Here is a 26,679-nt window from a genome sequence, read left to right as displayed (position 1 = left end):
TTGAACGTGTACGTGTCTACTGAATTACTCATTGCTCGAAAAAATGTTTCAAATAGAACTTTCTCTGTCTCGAGTGGGATGTCGTGTGGTGTGTACGTGGCTTATCTAGATAGACGTGCCTCTCAGATTTCAGGAGACCTTTGCTCTTTTGTACGGAACTGTACGACGAATTTATCTCCGTCAAGTACACTATGTTTCGCAAGGTCTCCAGATTTTATACCTGTCGATTTTCCCCTTCGAAATTTTATAGAAAATTACGATTCCACACAAGGACTTATTAATAAGCAAAGATATGAATATTAAAAGCATCTATCGATTAGTTCCTAAGAAAACATCCGAGATGGCGCAACGGTCTCCTAGGGATAGGACGAATATGGTATCGGTATTCAAGGTTGCCTGTTTCAATATAGGAAATAAACAATTTCTCGACGTTATAGGACGATAAAGAGGAAATAAAATATTGTGTGATAAAATGTTTATGAATACTTTATTTTAAAAAATTATATAACGCGAATATAGGTACATTAAACGTCCGATTACGTATGGATTTATGTAAATGTTATTTAGATTTCCTCAATTGCATGTAGAAAGTTGATACATATGTATCAAGGATACATATAAATTTTAAATTTTGAAAAAATAAACTGTTTATTCTACCCGGAAAATTCTATCATCGTGAAGGTGTCCGTGCTAATTATTTAATCAATATTTCCGGACAGGTAAAATATTTTCTATATATTCTTTATTATATTAATTTATTTTATGTTTCTTTTTTTTCTTCATTCATTTATTTTCAAGTAAAATCAATTTTGTGACATTAATTCGGAAATTACTTTTGATTTATGAAAAATATTGGATAAAATTTGGATAATATATAGAATGCATTTTTGTATTAATTTTAATCGAGTATTATGCGAGTAAAAATATAAAAGACGAAAAATATCTAATAAGCTAAATGAATATTTTTATTAATTTGCATATGATTATTGCAATTACTAATACAGATTTTAAGAACACAAAAACGTTGAAATATCACATTGTTTCCAATATTTTATGATAATTTAAATAATATTTCTTCGTCGATAATAGCACAGTTAATTAGAAGTATTATGTTACTGTGTCTTGATATAATTTTAATACAATTTTAGTAACATCTTTTGCATATGAGCCGTTCACTGCACAAATCGATTAACTCCACTTTTTGAAAAATCTTAATATTTTAGGTGTCAAAGCACTTGGTGTAGTCGTAACTTTTTATATTTACAATAACTTTCCCTGATAATTAAGATTAACACCATTAAACGACAAAAATTTTTTGGCCACTGAATAATAAATAATTTATTTCAGAGGTCACTTTGATTAACTCCGTACTCTAATGTAAATCGTTGCAATAATGCAACTCAAATGTACTAGCAAGCCATGAATGATAACGGTGAATTTTGTAGTGCCGTCTTATCAGAATTTAAGTAAAATTTAGTAAAATTTAAATTTATTACTTTTTCCACTTGCCAAATCGATTAACTCTTCCAGTAACATAAAAATGGTAACATTACCAACGATTACCTTTTGACTATTTTTTCTTATAAATTTTATATACCGTTAGATGAAAGTTACATTTGTATTTATGCATTCTACGATATTTATTTCGATTTAAATTATAAAGGGAATTTTAAAAAACAATATACATTATTTCATTGCATTTCTCCACTTTTTGTTTTATGGAGTTATTCAATTTTTGCAGTGAACGTCTCATATAATGCCATAATTGATAGCGTAAATGTGATAAAAAAGATCGTAATTAATTTGATCATTTCACTGAATTCACACTCGTGTCGTGCCATTTTTCCTTTGAAAATATTAAACAATTCTAATTCTGTAGAGTGCTTATATTCATGATGCCAACGTTTCAGTTCTTACCAGAAACACTCGATCAGACTTAAATCTGGAATTGAAGGAACCAGGCCGTGGCTGTTACGTTTTTAGAGAACAATTACCTTTTGACTAACCTAGCGGTTTATTTGAGGTCCTTGTTATATTGAAACGACCAATTTTACGGCTACACTTTTGGCACAGATTACTAAATTACTTTCTAAAATATTACTGTACGAACTAGATACTATTTACAACCGTATCATAACTCAAACTATAGGTTCTCAAGGTGTTACACTGTAAAACTTTTTGGCTTATTAATTTAGAAAAATAAAAATGGAATGCATTAAAATAAAGTAAGGTAAAGTAATGTGTACAATTATAACAAATATATATATATATTATTTAATATAATTGTATTATTATTTCTATTATAATTATCTTTTTGTAATTATAATTAGTAAAAAAAATTAATATATAATCATATATTTTATGACATAAAATAACGTATATTTATACAACAACATATAATAGTGTGTATACAGTGATTTACTAAAAGCATTCGAATGTTTATATTTCAAGAGAAATTTTTGACCAAGGAATTTTGCTTTTAATAAAAATTTGTGTACATGTAAATCATAATGAGTTACACGTAGAATAATTTTTCATGCTATATATTATTTACTATTAATAAAACAAAACATGCATATACATATATGTTTTATTGCATTCTCATTGTTATAGCTTTCTCTACTTGTATAAGTGGTGCTTCAATTACAAGTTTGGGAAACACTGTCATAAATATCCCATAAACCTTTCCTGTTTCTTAATAACAATTGAAACATCATAAACTTGTGAAAGTACTAGAATTCAAAACAGAATTTAGGATTAAAGAAACAAATTCAAAATTTTTTAAAATTGATTTTAAATAATTTATAACTTTTGTTTAAATGTGTTAAAAGAAATATTTATTTTAAACTTACATAAAATTCATGCTATACTATCCACATTTGTAAATAAACATTTTAGTGTTATATAATACTTTAATAATATTGTTAATTCTCAAGATATAATTTCGATGGGATTTTAATATTATTACACGTTATAAAATATTAATCGAATAGATCACTATTCGATTATTTCTTATCATCATTATCTTATTATCCTCTTGCAAAATGAATAGGTTATAAATTTTAATTGATTAAACTCTTATTAATAATGTATTAAAAGAAATTAAAATTAAGTATGATCTAGGAGAATCTTTTGTAATTCATTTACAGCTTAAAAACTGAACAATACGAGGGTAAAAGTTTTTCAAAGCAACAAAATTTTGTAATTAGTTACGCCCATTAATTTATGATGGAGGTTCAGATTTTATGAAGTTTCATGATGAGACTCATAAATTCTTAATGCGTTGAATCCTCATCTTATTAAGCTGTATGACAAAAGTCTCGTACAACTAAATTAAATAAATAAATAAATCATGATGGGAACGAACCCTCCCCTATAGGAGTAATTTCAAAAAAAGTTATAGTATATTCTAAAAAATTTATTTAATTTAATATTAATATCGCTAGGGTCTTCGTGATTAATACAATTTAATTATCTAAGCCTACGAGATAGGAAAATTAATGTATAAATTATAAACAAATTTTAAATTACATGATTTCCCTAAAAAAAAAGTCTCATTTGTACACCCCTGGTAAAATTTCATACATTCCAAAGCATACGTATTGGGTGTCCCAAACTTCATGCAAGAAGTAATTTTGATAGAAAATATAGGTTTTTAATTAAAATTGTAAATACTTTCAATTTTTAATAACCCTGAGCTGTTCGTTGTCACGCTATCGTTTTCTTTCCGTTGGCAACATTTTACCGTACAAATGGCGCGAAATTCAAATCTTGCGTGAATTTCGAACACACAAACATTTGTATTACCCCATTATTTCTAAATATATCTAACACTAAACATATCGATTAAAAAAGTTACATTTATATTCTATTATTATTGATATTTTTCAAATTATTAAGAATTATTAAAAATTACAGAAAATGATATTCTTCAAAGTCCAATTATTCGCCATTTTCACTTCGTATCCTTTCAGTGAGTAATTCATCGTGTACCTTGAATAAACAATCCAGTCTTACATAAAGTTGGCTTAGAGCAATTATTTTGTCATCAATGTTACGAGAGCTATCGTTACCAATATTCTTCTCTACGAATTTCCTTGCGGTGTTATATTTAAATTTACGTTTCATTCCCTTTGCGACTTTCTTGATCGCGATCGTTTCTCTCCGGTCATCCACATCTACATTACGAATAATCATTCACGTCACATACTCCTCGACGTGTGGTTATTATGTCATTTGCACCTGATTTTTCTATTAATGCATAGCAATTAACGCGGCGGCAATTTCGCCAGGGGACTGCCCATCTGTCGACGACTTAATGCTACTTAGCCGGCCGCCGCGTGACTACTTTCGTCCATGGTGGATATAAACGATGCGCGCGCATCTGATTGCTTACACTCGACGCGCCGCGGCACTGGCGCTGCTCACCATTTATTTATGCGGCTCCGGCGAAGTTACTGCCGCGTAATTAGAAACAGGAGTTAGCTGTTCTTTTTCTTTCTCCTTCGTCCACGTTTTTCGATGTACGATATTTTTATCATACGTATAACGAGAATGTAATTGCAAGAAGTCATTATAGCCCTTTCGTTACACGATATAATTAGTATTTCGAAAGATAAAATTTTATTGTCTCTGGATTAACGAATGAGAGCAGATGTGTTAGGTTAGGAATGGAAAGTGGAAAGGAAGATTGGGTAATTATTATGATAGTTACTTAACCCTTTACTCTCGAAGATCTTTTTACTATACATTTTTTGTTTCTTCTAGAGTTTTCTTTACTATAGGGAATTAGGGGGTTGGAATTTTATTATTATAGAGAATTATAAAGTCAGTGGCACTTTTTACATTGAGATGGTAATATAAATTATATAGAAATTTACGTATGTACTTATTATTGTTTCATTTTAATATTTTATGTATCTTTTCGAGCTTAAATATTTAATATTCGTTTTTATAATTTTGTTAATTGTCAAGTGAGAGCTTTTTTATCGCGTTCAAAGGATTAAGATATTTTTTACATTTTTATAAAGTGGAATAGTTACAGTGTTGCAGTAATGGTAGTACAGCCGGTAGTGCACTTAAGTTTGGCTATGGCGGATGGACCATTAGTACATCAGCGTATTCGGTGAATATTCAAAGTCGATTTTCTCGAAAACGAAACTTCAAATGAAAAAATTTTATTCTTTATTTTCGATTTGTTTTTTCATGTAGAATCACTCCATCCTTGGTTGTACCTCCGATACTCGTGTATTGATGATCTATTCATATAAGCCATAGCTACACAAGTGCACTTGGTGAATATTCAAAGTCAATTTTCTCGAAAACGAAGCTTGGAATAAAAAATTTTTATTTTTTATTTTTTATTTGTTTTTTCACGTAGAATCACCCCATCCTCGGTTGTATTACCGGTACTGGGACACCCTATATATTCTATGCTGTTGTATAGTTTCTGTAGGTAAATTTGCATGTCCTATGGGAAAGAGGTACACTTCTTTATCTTTTTTAGTTTCAACACGTGTAATGTTTAATGGACACAGATGAAATTGAAACTAAAATTATTATATCATTGCTTTATCATTACTTTCAATATGTGCAAGCTAGTAAGAATAATCTATAAATCTTCAATTGACTACTTTGTGTATATTCATTGTGTATATTGTGAATTTTCAGAAGATCATCCTGATTATATATGTAATATACGATTTGAAAACTTTTTATCAAGTACCATTAGGTTCTTGTTACTATAATAATACTAGAGTTTGTAATTAAATGTTGAATAACATATATATGAATATTATTTTGTTTCTAATATGGTACAATGGCCAGGAAATGTACTTGAAAGAATTGATTATGAATGGCTGGAAAACAGGAAAATATTTATAGCCTGTGAGAGAAAGTTGCGGAATCTGACAAACAGATGCTTCCATGTGCGAAGTTTTCTTTCGTACTGAGAATTGTCCTGTTTATAACTGACTAGATATTAATAAGAAAAGGACTAGCTATACATGATAAATGTCTGAATGATCCATGAAATAAAATATATAAAAATGAAATAACGTAACATAAATATAGATAAAAATAAAATGGGTAATAATAAAAATATACATAATATTAAAACGTGTTGATAAAGATGTGAATAAAAATAAAAATGATGAATCATGCCATTATTCATATAATATATCGACCGTGCCATTTTGTTTAGACATCTATTACCTTTCTAATAAATTTTATGTGTTAAGAATTCCAAGGAATTATTTATTACAGATTAAGTATTGATAATTACATTTATTAAATTCAAACAATTACCAATTAATTGCAAGGTGGTTCAGTTGCACATATTTTCAAATTTTTAAAAGATGAGAACAGTAAACAAAAATGCAAAAGAAAAGTGATTATAATGTTGGTTTATACAGCAGAATGTCGATTATGAGAATGTTAACTACACGCATGATCAAATAGAGAATGAGTCCTGTATCTTTATACTATAATTGAAAAATTAGAAAATTTGGGATATAGTATACCTGGATTTGAAAATTATTGTTACAGTCGAGTGTTGATAATGAAGTAATCGCTATTCGTGACACAGTGATCCATTTATTTTGTATTCCTTTGCCTTATTCATTTCTTATTTTTGTTTATGGTCTCCTTGATAGGAGCTTCACTTATTGTATTTCCCTTCATAATGAATTCTCTATTCATACTAATCACTACGCAATTTTTATAAGCATCTGTAACCACTAAAATAACATCTAAAATGGATATAATTAAAAATAATTCAGGATTTAAAATTATGAGTGATCATGATTTCATTTTATCAGTGCTTGGCTCAAATTGTTACACAAATTAACCTGCAGCGAGATATACTAATTCATACACTATTCCAGCAGGTATCGAAGCTGAAAATGCATTATGATAATTTATTTTTATCCTACTTTTCTCTTACGCTCACATAAAAATACGTTCTTAATTTCTAGTTGATTTACAACATAATTGTAAATTTACTACTTTCGAACCGATTATCTGAACAAGTTTTTCTCACAGTTAATTGAAATAATTGACATTCTAGTGTATCCTTCACTTTAAAATATGTAGGTATTTATTTATTTATTTATTTATGTATTTATGTGTTTATTTATTTATTTATTTGTTTCTTTATTTCTTCTTCTTATTATTATTCTTGTCTTAGAATAACCCAGCTAATTTAATACTTAAATTTAATTAATCATGTAAGAGGTTCAAATATCTCTAATATTTGGATGACATTTTTAATTCCTCCAATTATAATGTTATAGAAAAATTAAGACATAATAATCGAATTATTTTCAATCAATATTTCAAATTCATGGCTCGAATATACAATAGCATAAAATTTATTAATTTTAAAAAATAGTATACAATAGTAAAAATTGTAATGTTCGTGTATTCTGTCAAGATCTATTATTTACGGTAATATCTAAGAAATTAGTCACTTCAATGTATATTTGAATTATATCTCTTTTATGGCGGCTCACCTGTTAAAATGCCAAGGATGACATAAAGTCGTAAATATGAATCGGGAAGCAATTTGTTCCGGAGTTGCGAACATGTTTTGTCTTCGATAAATACTTGTAAAAATATTTAATCGATGGAACTGATAGTGGAAGTGACATAAATTCGTGACATTTATTTTTTTCATTTCGTTTCCCACCATTTTTGAAACATTTCGAATTTTTTCGAAATAGAAAGCAATGAGTAATATTTATTATTTATAGAATTATATTACTATTATATTATTATTATTTATTTATAGAATTATTATATTAATTATACTATTATTTGCAAAATTATTATATTTATTATTAAAATCTTATTCTATTAAAATACCAGAAATATTTTATATTTATTAATATTAATATTTTATATTTTAGTATTTCCTTGAAATATGAATGAGAAAGGTAGTTCATGAATATCTTTTCACTTCTAAAGTATAGAGATTGTTAAATTTATATGAAGACTCGTAAATATCTCAAGAAATAAACGTACACGAAATGCATGTATTCTGATATGGCGTGTCAATATTTTCGTGGAAACATAAAAGATTGTAGGAAACAAAGAAATGGTCACCTAGGTACCAGGTTGCCAACGTGAAAATTAAATTACCCATAATCACATAGAATCACTGAGGAAAGTATTCGAACAGCTCGAGTCACGAAGATTTAACAAGAGAAATAGACACGTTGGACACAAATTTTTGATACGGCACTGCACCTAAAGTAAAATACTGGTGTTAAGTGTCGGAACATTTTAAAATGAATATAGCACAAAAGTAATAATATATACTTGTATTTAAAATAAATTAAGATTAATGTATTTTATATAAATTTCTAAACTTAAAATAAATTTATTTAAAAATTTAATGTATAATATTAGTTAATATTAATTAGAATAACGAGTGAGAAATTCTTTTTTAAAATACCAATTTGACTTGTAATAAATCTAGTGCAATAATCAGAATTACACATATCCTGATATTTTAAAAAATCAATCCCATGTAAATATTGAAAATTTTAACCATATTTGTTAATTCTTTTAAAAGTATTTTCTGCATTTCTGCATTTTTAAAATATATTTTACATTTTTCTATATTTCTTTTCTATATTTTTGGAAATATAGAATAATTATTTTAATAATTTTTATTAATATTTCATTTTGTACACAAGTCTTTAAACACTGTCGTAAATGATTTACTGACAATGAGTATACTGAAATCTTACTCTTAGAGTTTATTAAAATAAAAAAATTAAAAAGATTTCCATTCAGTAGATTTACTGTAATCGTCTGAACCAAAATAATTATCTTATGTTGACAATAAATTATCTAAATATAACAGCTTAAATTAAATATTCCAAAATTTTGTTTCATCACTGGTATAAGTAATTATTTAAAAATTTGCAGAACCAAAAAGATCAAAAAGATTTTTATTCAATAAACAAATTATATTATACAATAACATAATATATTACATTAATTCCATAAATATAATAAACAAAATTTAATATTCCAAAAATTTTTCTTTCACAATTTTTTAATAAAACAAAAAACCGATAAACTTACTATAAAAATATAATTTTGGTTCCAGTAAGAATCATTAGTATAAAGAAAACAATGTATCAAAATTTCAGAGCAATCGACTATACATTATAATTTTCAAAATTTTATCCACTCCAATTTAAAAAATTACATTTCGAGGAAAAGAAATTTAAAATTTCGAGTTCGAAAATACATATATAATAAAAAGGAATCGGCATTTTTATATCTCTCGTGAGAATAACCCCTTAAGAAATTATACAGACAGGTATCCGGAGTCTAACAATCACCGTTAGAGTAAAAAGGTCGCACGACATTGGATGACTATACTTTACCATCATTAACGCTAGGGTTAAACCCGGCTCCCGTCATGCATTTCGCACAATTCGCATTATAATTCGGCTATTTCGCTATTCGAACTCTCGTTTAATCGAGGCATCACCGGTAATTTAATAACGAAAGTATCGACAATCGCGTGGTTCACCAAGCTGCTGCCGTGGAAGAATCGTGCATTGTTCAACGTCTCGTTTACCATAAATTTGCATTCCTTGAATCCGTAAGAAAAGTTAAACAGTCCCATGCGCATTTTCTCCGGTCGCGTCCTTCGAATTCCTTAAATTGAAATTAACGAAAGAGAAAGATTCGAGCATGGCGGATCATTGTAATTCGTTTTCTTCGGTATCCACGCGAACGGGAATACTAATCCGATCATTATGCAACGGTCGCGCACACCGCTACCCTTAACGTAACCTCACTTCGTTTACAGAAGCAACTTTTGCATATGTAAGTCGCATTCTTGGCGACACGGCCGCTCTTCAATTTATTCCCCGATTTCTGTGATTTACTCTGCATGTGTAAGATGCCTTCAGACCGTTATTGGCGCCTGCTCCGGGCGCATTTCGAGTCGTTACGAGACGTAATGAAATTTCTAGACGAAATTTGGAAAACGGTATAATAAATGTGTTATGGGATGGGAATTACGTGAGTCAGTTCCGTTGAATGGGAGGCGTTGTAGTGAAAACTAAGCGGTAAAGTAAACTCTACTATGCGTGGCCGAGAAGAAGTCATCTCGTTCGGTTGCAGGGCAAGAGGGGTATTCCACTAGTAATACCCACTCTTCTATGACACTCCCAAAACTACTACCTCCAAGTTCGGTAACGTGATACGTTAACATAGGCGTAAGATATCCGTAAAATTCTTACACTCGAATAATAGAAGACGCAATTGAAGACCTAGGATTGGAAATACAAAGCAGTGAGTCGGATAAGGAATCAGATGACAATAGCTCGGAAGATTTATAAGGTAAAGGAGTAGGAAAGTAATAATAATTAACATCATTTATGAAAATTGATTTAAAATTTAAGATGTATCTTTTATGATAAATTAATTATGTAATTGCATCGTACTAGATAACCGTTTAAAAAATCATACGATGCAACATAAATATAAAAAATATGTGTACAGTACAGCACGTTTGCAGCATAATGCAATGAAAAGTTAATCAAGATGCTAATTAGTAATTAGTAATTGCAAATAATCACGTGTTCATCGGTAGAATCTGAAGTTAATATGTTTTTGGGATGAGTCTACGCTCTTGCGTCTATTTGTTGTGTCTGTCTCACTTTGTCTCGTTACTTCGTTCGCTTTCTTTGTCACATGGTGTTCCATGACCGAGCTAATAGGAAGGGATCAGTTCTGCCAATAAGGAAAGCGCTTTACTCTACTTCTGCCATGACGTTAGAACGGTTGGGTTGGTGGGGACTCGGTCCTACAAGTTCCTCAGATGACTTCTTTTGAGCCACGCATAGTACATCCTAGCGATGTCGGGGCTTCCCCTGCATTTTGTCTTTTGTCTCCTGTTTTCTGGAGAAGTCCTGTGACCTGCGTGACCAGGCTAGATTTAACCGTTCGCCCGTTTAATAAAGATCTATATAGTTTTTCCACCGTTTCCATTGACTACTATTCCTTTGCGTTATAACCCCTTAACATGAGGTATTGAGGTATTTTGAACATATGGACAAGAATAGGACCAAAAATAATACTCCTTACGGTCAGGGGGACCCCTTTGTCGGGTACCAGTGGTATGCAGCTTTCAATAGGCTACCACTGTAGAGGACAAGTGAGCTGAAAGAGTATATTTTACGAGTTATTTTGAATTAATGTTTTAGAAAGCACAACTAATATTATATATTATATGTTATTATAAATTATGACACGTATATGATATTTATTGGAATAATCAAATTCCAATTGTGGAAAACAAACTGGCCTATAAAAATCGGCCTTTTGGGATTTTTTTCTGAGGAAACGATGATACGTTTTGTTACGCAGTTTTCGTACTTAGATTTATTTATACTTGCAGAATATTTACAATTTTTTGTTTTTTAACGAAATTAATGAAAATTATGCAATTTTCTAGTTGGTTAGAATAAAACAAATATAAATTTAAAAAATTAGTATTGCCGGACAGTGGTGACCATGGCCTCACTGAGGAGCTGCACCGGTCACTGATGACCACCATAGCAATCAACGTGTTAATATAGTATGAAAATTCGCCTTTTCGTGATTATAATTACCTTCAGTATAGAGCGAATATTCAATATAAGGTAACTATAGTTATCCTTAATATGAGTGAAGTATTTAGCATTGTGAGACTATAATTACCTTTAGTATAACGCAAACCCTCAGTATAAAGTAACTATAGTCATCCTTAACATGAGTCGAGTATTTAGCATTGTGAGACTATAATCATTTTTAGTATGAAGCAAACATTAAACATTGGATAACTATAGTCATCTTCAATGAAGATTTAATAGCCAATGTTAGATGACTATAGCCACTTTCTATGATTATAGCATAGCCATCATTTATTCTAAGTATCAGCTAGCCATAGTCACTTTAGATATACACTTTAGAAATATTCAGTGTAAGATAACTATAGTCATAACATAAGTCGAGCATTTAGTATTGTAAGACTATAATCATTTTTAGTATAAAGCAAACATTCAACATTATATAACTATAGTCATCTTCAATGAAGATTCTATAGCCCCTTTCGGTGACTATAGCATAGCCATCACTTATTCTAAATATCAGCTAGCCATAGTCGCTTTAGATATACACTTCAGAAATACTCAGTGTAAGATAACTATAGTCATCCTTAACATAAGTCGAGTACTTAGTATTGTGAGACTATAATCATTTTTAGTATAAAGCAAACATTCAACATTATATAACTATAGTCATCTTCAATGAAGATTCTATAACCACTTTCGATGACTATAGCATAGTCATCACATATTCTAAGTATCAGCTAGCTATAGTCACTTTAGATATACAATGAGTTCTTGACATTTTATTATTATAATCATCTCTAATGGAAAGAACTAGCTCTTGATAGTGGATGACTAAAGTCACCTTTGATATAAATTAAGGAGCCGAAATGACATGTCCCCGTAGCCACTTTTGCCATGAATCACCCATCGCCGGATGACTATAATCACTTTTGGTCCAGAGCGAGTTTTTGACATTGCGCAACTGCACTCGCCTTTGATATAAAATGAGCACTCGACCTTAGATGACTATAATCAAGTTTAATAAAGAAAGGGTTAAGCCGATGTCTTCTATACCTGCGGGCCAGTTCCACTGGTTCGCTGACATTAGCCCATTTCGACGAGAAAAAAGGCCCGAGAGTAGGCAGGACTTGTTGCAGCCAGAACAGTTAGGATTGTCTTCGCTGCCTTAGCCGAATGAACTGATTAAAAGGCGACGGTGCAATTTATCCATCTTGTCACGCCCTGGTAGTTGCGAGCTGGGAGATAGATGCGCTGGTTTTTGAGGTACAGGCACAAGCCTGGGTAGTCATGGATGCTACGGCTCGAGCGCAACACTAAATCTGATAGAAATTATGGCGGACCTGTTCCGCTTACTGGGTGGCATTAGCCCATATGACCAAGAAAAAGGTGAAAAGTATAGTTCCTGCTAGGGGGGTCGTATCTTCTGTACCCTAGCTAAACTTTTTCATTAATCTTCGTTGAAATTGATGATTCTTAATTAAAGTGACGAAGGATGAGGTACATACTTTTAATTATAATCGTTTAAAAATTTAAATTTGCATATCATTTATTTCTTTGAAAATCAATTGGAAATACTAAAAAATAAAGTATACGTATACATTATATTCACTTAAAAATATATATATGCATATATAATATAACTGTATTAATATATATGTATGATAGTTTCTGATTGATAACGTAATTTATGTACATACATATATAATATAACTGTATTAATATATATGTATGATAGTTTCTGATTGATAACATAATTTATGTACATACAACGGATAATATTTTAATTAATATTTTAATTAAGAAGTGTGGGAGGATAAGGTATATAGTTTTAATTATAATCATTTAAAAATTTTAATTTGTATGTCATGTATTTCTTGTCAATTGAAAATATTAAAAAATAAAGTATATTGTAATCACTTAAAAATATATATACATATATAATATAGCTATATTAATATAATATATTATACATACATAATGTAACTATATTAATATAATAAAAAAATATTAAGTATTGTATGTATGTTATCATTCAGAGACTGATACTAATATAGTTGTATTAATATAATAAAAAAATATTAAACATTGTATGTACATAAATTGTGTTATAATTCAGAGACCATTCTGATAAAAAATTTTCAATTTAAAATGAACAATAAACATTTCCTTCCTTTTAATAAGTTTTATTAAGGTTTATGACTGGTATAAATCACTTTCTTAGTTATGAAGTGGAATTCAGGTAAACGTCTACCTGTATTCACTTTTCATCGAATGAGAGACTACTGTAATAATTTTTGAATTAGGTGTTCTTTTACCTGCTTGACGTAGATTAACCAGTTATTGCTTAGAGCGGTATATTCTCCCATGGTCTTTAAACTTTACTGTTAGCCATATAATGGTGTGAACAATTAAACTAGGAACATGAGTTGGTTTATAAATTCAGGAAAGGTTGGTTGACATAGCTGTGTTGTTGAAAAAAAAGAAAACGAAAAGAAAAATATTTAACTGTTTAAAAGTTTGTAATTATCGTATAACATTTATTTTACTGGTATTATAAATTTTCTATAACCCTACACAACTTAAAAATGTATTATTACATACACGTATGTTTAATAAATCTCTTTGATAAACTTAATAAAATTTATTGTCATATATTGTATAATTATAACCTACAACTATAATTATAACTATAACCTATAACTATATATAGTAATAAATAATACGTATAACAAGTTATAGTAACCTGTTTCAATACTCTTATTGCGTGTGAATAGTATTTAAAAAAAATTTTTTTAATTTTTAATTAAGAAAAAAACCTTATTTCATCAAATAATTAATTCCGTAATTTTATTATTTAATCCACCAAATAAATATAATATTGTTTGGAGTACATTCCCTATCACTTAATAATTAACGTAATTTGCAGTAATTATTTTTAAATTATTATTTCATATAAATTTCACTCAGATCTATGCGAGATCCCATATCTTTTCTAAAACACGCGTGTTATTAAGCGATTTTTCACCAGAATCTTGTCAAGTCTGAAAAAGCGCAATTTATATGTAGAACAGTATAAAACACTTCCGTTATATTCACTTCGAGCATCGCTAAATGTTCCTAGATGTCTTATGTTTTTGTCACAGGCTGTAGGTAGCAGAAATTTGATTGACAGTGAACGCGTGAAAGAACGAAAACGAAAAGAAAAATCGGTAAAATATACCGCGATATCATCGTGGTACGTAAAACAATTGAACGGTACTCGAGTTACGAACGTCTGACTGGAAGCGTTGTCTTAAATTCCCACTTTTCGCCGAGATAATCGGCCGCAAAGATTCTAACGTTGCTCCCCCATTAGATTGTTTTCTCGAGACTGCAAGACAGTGCGTGTAAAAGGGAATAAACTGTTTGAGCCAGCGCCACTCGCGACCGTGATGGGGGTCGCGGGGGGAGGGGGTTCGCCGGGCGCGAGGGTGGGGGACAGGAACTTGCACCTGACTCGAACAAAGTTTTCTGCACTCAGTCAGTTCGCGGTTGGTCTCGATTCCGATCAGGGGCATCGGTTCACTCATCCTCGGTCCCATTGGTCTGTCGGCTGGAAACACTTGGTCTCTATTCACTTTCGTTTCGTTCCATTAACATTTCGTTCGGTCACGCGCACACCGGCACGCGTCGTTTGACTTTCCAGTGCTTCCGTTTTGGTGTTCGGGTAATAATGCGACGTTTGTCCGTCTCGGTCAAGCTCGTCGACGCGACACGCGATCGAAGTGTCCTCTGAACTTCGATTTCCTAACAACTAACACGACGGTTTCTAGTCGTTCGCTTTCGAAAAGCCGTATATCAGTGTAACGAAGCATCGAGGACGACTTATCGACGGTGATACGAGTCGTTTCGCGAAACGAGCGAGTGAAACGCGTTTGTTTTGTCAAGTATAGGTATGTAACAAACGAATCGGCAGGAAACGTTGCATCGTCGGGGACAACGAGCCGCTTATAAGTATCGCCGAGCAACGTCTGTTCTTTCGGTCGTGGGAAGACGGAGACGGAGAAACACAGACAGAGAGATAGAAGAGGAACAGGTGGCGGGGAGAATCGTCGATTTCTCAATTATAGTCTATGGCTTGTGTGGTACCTTTTAAGTTCGATAACGGTAAATACAGATCGAGCTGTGGAAGTAGCGGACTCGCATTCGAGCTCTCGTGCGCACGCGCACGGCGCTACTCTCCTGATGATCTTCGCTTGAATTATCCTGCCGAAAGCATTTGCTCGTTCTGCCCGGTCGTTCGATCATAAAGCCCCGTTCATTTGCTTAACGTCTGCTCTTGACGTTCCTGAACGACAAATCGAACGGCGTTTTGGCTTAACGATAGAAAGTCGCTGTCGTAACGGGATTCTTTTCGGGACGGGCGATTATGTGCGCAGACGAAATTTCGTTGGAAATCTCATCGGTCACGCTCGACATCCGCCTGTTTGCGGACCGCTGTAAGAGATGGCGTGGAAATTCGTGTAGACATAGGCGTGGAAATTCGCGTAAAAATTTGCGACGGTTGTCTCGCACGAGCTGCGCATGCCCTCTGCGTCGCTCGAAATGCTTCGAGACTTTTATGTGGTTTTCAATGGGCTAGTGTATAGGCTCGGATTGACATCGAATATTCTTATCCCGCCAATGAAATGAAGTTTACGGGCCGGTTCCATGTCGCGCGGCAGTATTGAATTTTTGCGTTTAGTTTAACGGCTAGTTTGCGTTTCTATTTGTCGTGATAAATCGACATTCTTCATTCGACTGTGTATCGTATAGTAGGTGTCGACCGAAGTTTATGCTTGATTTGGGGGACTGTAGGAAATGAAATTTCACTGATTGCATTGCAATATTTTGAAAAAAATTTGACAAATTTTAATTGGATAAAATATTTTTATGCATTTCGAGTTTACGATTAATATTTTTTTTATATAATTTTACGCAGCCTTGCAATTATTTTAATCATTTTTGTTCCTTTGCAAATTAAATAGGTTTATAAATTCATTTGATGCATGTGTAGCAATATTTCATCACTTTCGTGTGATTTCAACTTAATTTCTCTTTTACTAGGTGTTCTAAATTAAATTAATTTTATGTAAGGGAAATTTTTTTCATTCTCAAAGTATGAATAAAGAAGAGTTTTCTGAGATGAACTGCAGAATGTTAAACAATAATTAATTTAAAATGAGGATTTAATTAGTAGAATATTGCATTTTATTTTATTATATTCCTTTTGCCTCCTTAATGTTGCAGTCCCAATTTATCAGAAGAAAGTTAAAAGTAGCCGAGTAAATGAAGCAACAAATTAGTCTACTTTTGCAAAAAGAATAATAGACAATTTTCCATAAATGAATTATTACTTATGAATTAATAAATATTTATGAATATGCTTCATTGTATTTTTATTATTATATTTGAGATACTTAATCCACTAATAATTTCATAAAATATTTTTATTGTCAATGTCACACATGATATCTTGTGTAAAAGAAATACTAATCTCAATTAATCGTGTGTAATAAATTATAATAATTAATTTTTATACAGTAGAACTTGAAACAATATTATATTTTACAGGATGTGATGATATTCTCAGTTCTCTCTGCCATCACACTGTAAAAGGGTTAAATAATTATTTTCTTAGAAAAATAGAGTCGTTTTCTGTTAAAAATTTTCTTTTTTTATCAATACATAATGTAATAAATTTAAAACACAATTTTAATATAACTAATAGATTAATTCATATAAAATATATATATGTTTTTAATAAAGTTTGGAATAGAATTTTGATTTGATATGATTTGATATTTAATTACTATGATTTTCACATAAATTTATTTATTCTTTTATAAATAGGAAATTAAAAATAATTGTATTTATTCTTTATTCCTCATTCATAAAATTCATTAACTCTAAAATTTAAATAATTTTTTGAATATTCCTTTTACTCTTTAAAAAATTGTCCATTTATAAAAATAGTAATTAGTAAGATCCAAAATGGGAAAAATAGCAAGAGAAATATTTCATATTTCAACCCATCTTGTCTACTTTTTCGAAATAAACGAAAGTGACTATTTATGTTTATCTTGGCTTCTTCGTGGCGCTTAACTCATGCCAACTCAGTCTCTCAAGCTTCCTTACTTTTCCTATTCGCGTCAGGTGATGAATAACAGCATATTTACATCAGAAGTATTATCTACCTTGTTATTTATCACCAATTATCTCCCAGTAATTTTCAAAAATTATGACTCTTCCAACATTCTTTTAATATATTCTATAATGAAACATTAAGAGCATTAAAATCTTCAAACACCATCAAACTGCCCTTCAAACATAAGCTTCTCCGTATGCTAATATCATTTTTCCAGCAACTTTTTCTACGAAAATTAAATTTTCTAAATTCAATCACAAAATTTACAAATATTGATCATTTTTAACGCTAAATAATAAAGTACAATTTCATTATAACATTTTTTCAATCTTCAACTCGCGTCATTGACTCACTGGTGAACACAAGTTTGAGTTAGATTGCACAATTTTAGGTTATGTAACTTTCAGATCCCATCTCTTATACTATAATCTTCGTTAATAATCTTCCTCGTGAGAAGTATATAAAAACAAAATAAAATATTTTGAGGTTATGTAATCTAACTAAATTATGAATATCTATGACTCAATGATAATTTAGGGCTGGTATTCAACACACTGCATACTACGTTAGATTCCTTCTCTTTTAATATCGAGTATACAATTTTAGGTTATGTAATTTTCTTTTCATATTTCGAATTTTATATTTTATTTTTGTCATGAAAAATACATAATTGGAGATTCGAAAATTGTATTAGTAAATTGAAATTGTTATAGTGCATCGTTATTATAGTACTTTGTTATCTGCAATGAAAAGTTTAAGATTAATATTCAACATTCGAATGTTACAATAAATTAACGTTTATCATACAATTTAGAGTATTTAATTTTATAAAATAAAAACAAAATGAAGTATCTTAAAATTGTTTAATCTAATTTAAATTATTGTGGTCACCTGTGATACAATGATACCAATTGAGTGTCCAAGTTTATAATAATTGTTTATAACTGAAGTTGCACAAAATTTATAACGTAATATTTAACTGCTAATTTAAATCTTCAAAAAACCAGTATTTCCTGTTCCCAAAGCTAACACATTCTCCGTAATTTCGTGCCAAGTATCTGTCACACCAGCAAACAGTTTGTAAAATATATTTCGATATTCTAATTTTGTATTACACATCACAATTCTGCTCTTGCAAATCGCCCCTATAAATCGTCAATTATTATATAATCCAGGAGCATGAAATTTTCTTCGATTCACTATCTCATTTTCATATTTATAATTCCAATGTAAACAATTTTCTTCATTGCACACATGCATCAGGATGAGTAAAACAATTTTTCAAGATCTAGAAACGGGTCTTAAATCAAATTTTGGAGAAAAAATTACTCTATTCAAAGTTCAGAAAAATTTGTGCAATACCTATAAACGATTATTTGGCATGCAAAGGAGGAGCACAAAAATGGTTTGAATGACGCGAAACATCAGCTGGAAAATTTCAAAATGGCCTGTAAGACCAGTGTTACAGTATCAACAATAATAGCAATTTGTAAATTACTATTAATCTCACAAATTTTAAAAATTGCACCTACCACGAAATTTCATGATCACGAGAAAACGGACCATCTTATTTAATTTAGAGACAAATTAAAAGATCGAAAATCGTGTCGCAATAATTTCGGAAATTAATTAGGTACACCATTCGTAATTAGCGATTCTACATTGAAACGCGTAAAACAGTCAACCGCAAAAAGACAATTCGTATTTGTAAAGACAGAGTAAAAAACGTGATGAAAAGAAACTTGTATAGCGTTACAAAGGGGTCACTATACCCGAAGGCAAAACCGAATAACCCCCGGGAAGCAATAGCAGCAAAGCGTGCCGTTACGAAAACCGTACGGATGGTTTTAGGTTAGCTAATATTTCGCGTGTGGCGAGAGAAACGGTCGTGTTCAATGAAAATGATCAACCACCGGTCGAGTATTAAACGGTTCCATCTCCCTGTCGGCGGAGTTTGTCGCGAAGATGCAGGAAGAAGCGGCACATAGACTGTCTCTCCCTCTCTCTCTCTCTAACTTTCTTGCTCCCTTGTTCCATCTCTTTCTCTCTCTCTCCGTGTTTCCCTTTCTCCGCACTCTCTATACCCTTCCTCTCCCCTTTGCTTCTGTCTTCCTTCCCCTTCCTGTCTCTTTTCCCTCTCTCTCTCTCTCCTCTCTCTCCTCTCTCTCTCTATCTCTCTCCTTTCCTTGTGACCATAAAACGCGCGTCCACTTTTACGCGGCTTTTACGGTACTTAGTCGCGGCTCGTTCTCCACGCAAGAGGAAGCCTCAGCGAGGTCCATTCCCGAACGTGTTCGAGTGCAGGAAACGTACGACACGGTTGTTGTCCAGGAGCGGTGTTCGCCAATGACGGCTGCTGATTCGAGAAAAATGCCGGTGCTGATCGGCGCGGAAGAGGAAGACGGGATACGGAGCACCGGCTGCTGAAGCAACTGGACGGAAAAGTCGCTTTGGATTGCTGTATCGAGGTCGTGCGTGGTGGACTGTCAGCGAAGAGAATCGTCGGTTATTCGGGGACTAGCAAGTGTTCCTCCGAGCCGGAAGACTCACGATAGTTCCGCGTGTGTACGAGAAAGTGCGACGCTAATGAGCAAGGCTTGAACCTGGGTTGGACCACTGGAACACCTCTGACCGTGTCCACGAGGCAAGTTTGTCGCAGCTTCCTACCCGGTAATCGATCGACGAGACTCGTTCATTGCTCCCCAGAACGTATCGTCACTCCGTCGACATGTTGGAGAACGTGAACAGATGGCCAGGGACGACGGGGTCGCGACTGGTGAAAGCCAGGAGCAGCCCCAACGTGTCGAAAGCAGCACCCCTGTCGATCCCGAGAAAGCAGGCTACACCTGACCAGAGCAGATCCACTCCCACAAGTAAGTCGCCGAGAGTGACAAAAACTGCAGCACCTCCTAGAACAACTGCCAAGATCGTCTCTAACGACCATGCCAGTGCCCGTACGACTTTTTCCGCGGAGCCAACAAAGACTCGAGCTTCCTGCCCGAGCAAGTCTCGTCGCTCGACGCCTGCTGACGGTCGCGTAGAGACTGCTAGGTGCCCGTCGACGATCATGCGAACAGAGAAGAGGCAAGTAACGAGATCGATCAGTTCCACGTCATCCTGCACGATCCTGGAAGATCGGACACTTTTGAAAAAGGGTTTATCCTACGCCCCTGCGAAATTGCCGAAAAAGCCCGAAGCTCTGAGAAAGAAGGCCTCCCTGGATAGATCCGTCAGCCTGGGCTGCGTGTCCGTGGACATCCGAGGGTCCGAGGAGTCGTTCAGGATGAACAGTTCGTTCAGCTGCGAGTCTAGCAAGCCGATGATCACGGAGAAGGAGAGGAAGCAGGAAATTCCACGTCGAAAAGCGATCAACAGGTCCGCCAGCCTGTGGAGCGTTCAGGCAATATCGAGGAACGAGCCTCCAGGCAGAAGGACTTTCGGGGGGTCCTCGAGGCCTAGCAAGATCCCGCTTCTGGCGCATCGAAACATTCGTGTGGGTCGATCTCTGGCCGATCTATCGCAGGTAGATCGAGCCGTGGAGCCGACGATGCAGCCGGTGCCATTCAACGACGTCGACCTGGACCGCTCGATGGACGAGCGTATCTACGAGAACTGTCGCGAGGCGTTCAGCTGCTCGATGGAGAACCGTCAGCCGACCCGAACGTACACCAGCAACCTGGAGGAACGGGTGGCGCGGCTGATGGCGCAGCTAGACGACGACGTCGATGACGATGAGCACGCTCGTGCGACGATGGTCGAGTCTACCGACTGCGTGGACGCTGCTCCTCCTCGTAGAGCCAACTCCGTCTACGAGGTACGGGAGATCGATGTGAAACAAAGCAATGAATCGAATGCGAAGCTCCTTCAGCCTGACCAGTACACCGCCACAGTGGTCAGGATCGAGGAGAGCCTGGAAAAGCCAGAGGATTCAGTGAAGCAGATGGACAACTACGAGAAGGTGAACAGTTCGAAAGAGGAGGCTAAGAACGGGCCGAATTCTGCCAAGGGATTGAGGACTAGGTTGGATATCGACAAAATCGACAGACAGGATGTCATCGAGGAGTCGAAGAAGAAAAAGGAGACGTCGACTATCAAGGAGCTCAGGAAGAACTGGGAAAAGCAGGCCAATGGGTCTATGATCAAGGAAGACAGATCATCAGCTGAGAAGAAAGTGGACTACGTGGTGGTTCCAGCTACCAATAGTGAGTCTCTGAAGCCTGCTTGCCAGAGGAACAATGAGATGAGACAGGAGGCCAAAAGCAAGGCTGTGGGCAAGAGGACCAAGGAGATCGAGCATCTGGTGAACTTCTTTAACTGTAAGAACGCTGAAGCTTCGAAGGAAGTGAAAGATCCTTGGATCAAGACTAGGTCCACGTCTGACACACCGACTATCGAGCCGTCGATGACTACTCTGAAGAAGAGCGTGGACGTGAAAAGCATACACGATTACAATGGGTACACTTCCGATGGCAATTGTTCGGAAGACAGTGGGCATATGAGCAACGAGAACGAGGTTGAGTGGAAGGATGGCGTGGTGCAAAGTGAGAGCCGAGATTTTGGCAAGGAACGGTTTTTCGAACAGAACGATATCCGTCAGATCGGTGTGTTCGACGCTACGTCGATCGTGAGCAGGCTGGAGCCAGAGAAGAAGCCTACCGTGGTGGTCCGAGGCAGCATATCGACTTCCAGCGGGGCCAGCAGCATCGACAGTTGCAAGGGGGAGAACGCGAAAACCCAGGAGCTCGCCGGTAAAGACCAGTGGAAAGCTTGCAGACCCTACAACGACGAACGACAGGTCCGTCGCGTAATTATTGGCCTTCTAGACACATTAGATACTTATCGAGAACCATTGCTAATTTGATTAGGTTTCCATGATAACTCGACTGACGAGATCATCTTCTTTACCCATATGCGATAGGTTCTGGAGACTCGGGGAATTTCGAATTTTTTAGAGCACTTGGGGTATTTAGGGTGTTTAAGATTGGGTTCTATAGTTCTTTTCTCGATTGGCTTAAGAAAATAAAATAAAATAAAATAAAATAAGGGAAACATATAATTCTGCAGAAAGCAAAATGCAACTATACAGTTTTCTAGATTTGAATAATTTTCCTTTTTTTTTGTTTATGCAAATATATTATATTTGAACATACGTTGATCTTTTCGAAAAATTTTATGCTAATTATTTGGAACAAATATTATTTTATCATTATTAATTATCGTATTAAGATAAGGAAAATATACGTGTTTCTTGGGAAAGCAAAATGCAACTATACAGTTTTCTAGACTTGAATAATTTTCTTTCTTTTTGTTTATGCAAATATATTATATTTGAATATACGTTGATCTTTTCGAAAAATTTTATGCTAATTATTTGGAACAAATCTTAATTTATTATTATTAATTATCGTATTAAGATAAGGAAAATATACGTATTTCTAGGGAAAGCAATGATACAGTTTTCTATATTTGAATAATTTTCCTTTTTTCTGTTTATGGAAATATATTATATTTGAACATAGATTGATTTTTTTTTTTAATTTTATGCTAATTACTTCGAATAAATATTAGTTTATTATTATTAGTAATAATAAACGTTTATTCTTATTAATTATCGTATCATTGGTAAGTTTGGTTAATGGTGAATCTCTAATTTCGTACCGATGTAATTAATTTTTTGAAAAGTGGTAAGAGGTACTCCGGAAAATGTTAGGTTTTCGATGATCTACATCCTTTCATATCCAGGACGAGTAGAGAAATCGAAGTATAGAAAAACATTATATGGTTTCATTTCAGAAGAAGGATAATCTCGTTCTTTTTATATTAATGTACTTGTAAAGAGATTAATGATGCCTTGATTGTTCAAAATCGGGTATTTTAATTATTTCGTGATACTTGATATAGGGCTTTCTTTTGCCATTCATTTTCTTTCTTCGTTTCGGAGTAGTATCGCAGTTCCACTTAATTACCAGAATTACCCTATATTCTACTTTCAAAGATAAATAGATAGATAGTACTTTATATCTGAATAACGTATATATTTAGATGGAATTTAGATGGAATATATTTCGTTAAATTCATTTTAAATTTTCAGATATTTAATATTGTCTCTTATTTTCTCCTATAAAGTATCAGTTTATATAAATTTTTTAACATCATCTGGAAAATAATTTTGAAATATCAAATTACATTACAAGACGTAAATTTTTTCCTTGTAACGTTGAATAATTATTTATTGTTGTTAATTCTATCATTTTTATTAAACATTGCAAGTTTCCACGAATTTAAAACCTTTGTTCTTATAAATATAATAATACTCTTCGTATTTTTCTTTTATCTTTAAATATTTTCCTTCAGACTAGATAAATTTTGTTTATCTTTCACTTATAAAATTTGATTTATCATAACTTTTGAAGGTGATAAATTTTTTCATACCATTTTTGAATTTTTATTGAAATAATTCAAATTTCTTCATACCATTTTTGTAATTTTATTGAAATAATTCGGATCGATATTTATTATTATATTTAATTATTAATTTTCTTACCATTTTTGCAATTTTATTTAAATAATTCGGATCGGTATTTATTATAATAATTAAATATAATAATAATATATTAATCTCATTATAATATATTATTATATTTAATTATTATAATAAATATCGATACGAATTATTTCAAATAAAATTGCAAAAATGCTATGAAAAAATTTAAATACTACATTGGTATGAAAAAATTATAACATTACATAATGTATGACAAATTTTTAGAAAATATTTACGAAATATTAATTTCGTGGCACATTGAATATTCATAAGTGAAATCTCCAAAGACGTTCCACAAAACTTAATTCGTCGATAAAGAACAAGAAAAAGGGTCGAGTAAACGTTTACATTTTCATTTAATTGATAGAATTAAATCGTATTTTTTGTAGTTACCAATCGATCAACTTTCCTGATAGAAAGTGCTCTTGCAACTTTCGACTCGAACTGCTCTCCTATAAAGAGAACGGCCTGAAAATCGTTGCGAGCTGAGTGCTGTGAGAATGTTTACAAACAGTCAGCAAGATAATATTCGAGATAATAAACGTTGATTGCGAGCACCTAAGTGGGTACAATTACGCTGGCTCGAAACATTATATACAACTGTTACCCTGGAATGAGACCAAAGAAGTTGTGTCAGTCAGAAATTTCTTACGGCGAATACTTCACTGACATAATTAAAAGATAAAATATATTTTTCATAATTCAGACTTACGCCTTCATTTTGTAAGAAACGTTACTCTTCGGATAATTCAGATCAGATGATACGATGGATTATCTCGTAAATTTCGCTGAGATACGTGAAACATAACCTCTCACCATTTTCCTGTGAAATAGGTAACCAAAGAGTATTATTAACGGAATAACCCTGAAAATAATTGCAATTTTGATTATACTAATTTATGTGCTCGTAGTGGGATCGAATGACTCGTGTCGAATAATTATAAAACTTACGAAAGTAAGGTTAGAATCAGCCTCAGAACGGTATGTTTTCGTAGCAACGTGGCATTTTATTGTTTAATTGCTCCTTAGAGAGAGTACTTTTTACCATAATGTAACTTCGCATGGAATGTAATCGTGAAAATCGTGTCAGGGATATCCCCGTTCCTTTTATCCGTCGTTCATTTTTCTATTCTATTCTTTTTCCCGCGAGTTCTAGTACATACCGCTACGCTAGCGCCATCTCAATTAATTCTAATGAAACACGATATTGCTTTTACGCGTATGGTATTATACCAATTAATTTTAACTCTGACTGGTTTCTTGTCTTATAAATCTCCATGTATTATTGGAATATTCGTATTTAATATTTGCTTGAACTTTAACCGTTAAATTTTTCCAATAGACACGCTAAATTATTTAAAAAGTAAGAAAAGAAAATAATTTGAGAATAAAGTATAAACGAAACGATGTCGTTTAGAAGTGTATATATATGTAATTAGTATGTTAATCGTATTTAAAATATTGAAAATTAAAAATATTAAAAGTATTAATAGATACGATAAATTATTTAGAAAGGAAAAAAAGAAAATGAGGGAATAAATTATAAATGGAACGATATTGTTTAATAATGTATCGATATGACTGATACGTTAATCGCTAGTAGTTACGAGTTACGGTGATACGAAATATATCGAATACGTCGAATTAATCTCTCGGTTTCCCTTTGATAGATATTTTTCAGATCGGGTACCCTGGAGCGACTGGAGGCCCAGAGAGACGAGAAGCTAACTGGACACATTATTCTTCTTCAAGCAAGGTGTAGGGGTTATCTGGCACGTCGTAAACTCAACACTTTGAAAGTATGTCATGACATCTTCTTGAGTTTGTAAAAGTGCACCTTCACTTGCGTGCCCGTACGGTAGTTTTCACTCATCCCGAGAAATTTCGAAGTGGCTCCTTTATTTATTTCCGTCACGCGACTTAATAAACTTTTTTATATAAACAATTTTTTTTTTCTTTTTAATTAAATTCTTAGTAATTTTATATATATGTGAATTAATTATCAAGTTACTTATTTGTTAAAATTATTTAAATTCGTTAAATTTGGAATTAATTAAAATGATTACATTATATAATTATATATAATTTTAGAATAGTGTTCTTTTTTAATTAAATTTTGATAAATCCGATTTTTAATAAATATGTAATAAATCAATTTTTTTAATTTTTTTCGTTTCTTTTGTTTATTTATTTATTATTTTTCTTCTCTATTGATCACTATTTTGAAAAATTTTGTTATACAATTCATTTCTTTTTTTTTTTTTAAATTAGAAAATCTAAGCTTCGAGTCGTGAAAGTATATTTGCTATTATAGTAAGCTAATTTAG

At 32.7% G+C, this 26,679-nt stretch overlaps 1 protein-coding gene across 2 annotated transcripts in view; it reads left to right on the top strand.

Moving 5' to 3' along the window:
* Positions 1–15,183: 15,183 nt before the first annotated feature.
* Positions 15,184–26,679, top strand: part of LOC108547458 (unconventional myosin-XVIIIa) — a 33,621-nt gene continuing 22,125 nt past the window's right edge. Inside the window, exons 1-3 of one of the 2 annotated variants that reach the window (XM_017899989.1) lie at positions 15,184–15,574; positions 20,140–22,603; positions 26,023–26,151. In XM_017899989.1, coding sequence (XP_017755478.1) covers positions 20,537–22,603; positions 26,023–26,151 — 2,196 coding nt within the window. In that variant the 5' untranslated portion in view covers positions 15,184–15,574; positions 20,140–20,536. Of the gene's footprint in view, positions 15,575–20,112; positions 22,604–26,022; positions 26,152–26,679 lie in introns of both variants that reach the window. The other variant, XM_017899988.1, reaches the window with a different exon arrangement.

The sequence above is a fragment of the Eufriesea mexicana genome, unplaced genomic scaffold (genome assembly GCF_001483705.2).
Source record: "Eufriesea mexicana isolate 0111107269 unplaced genomic scaffold, ASM148370v2 scaffold1030, whole genome shotgun sequence".
Classification (NCBI taxonomy): domain Eukaryota; kingdom Metazoa; phylum Arthropoda; class Insecta; order Hymenoptera; family Apidae; genus Eufriesea; species Eufriesea mexicana.
The sequence above is the reverse complement of the archived record's forward strand: the minus strand, read 5'-3'. Positions and strand labels throughout refer to the sequence as shown.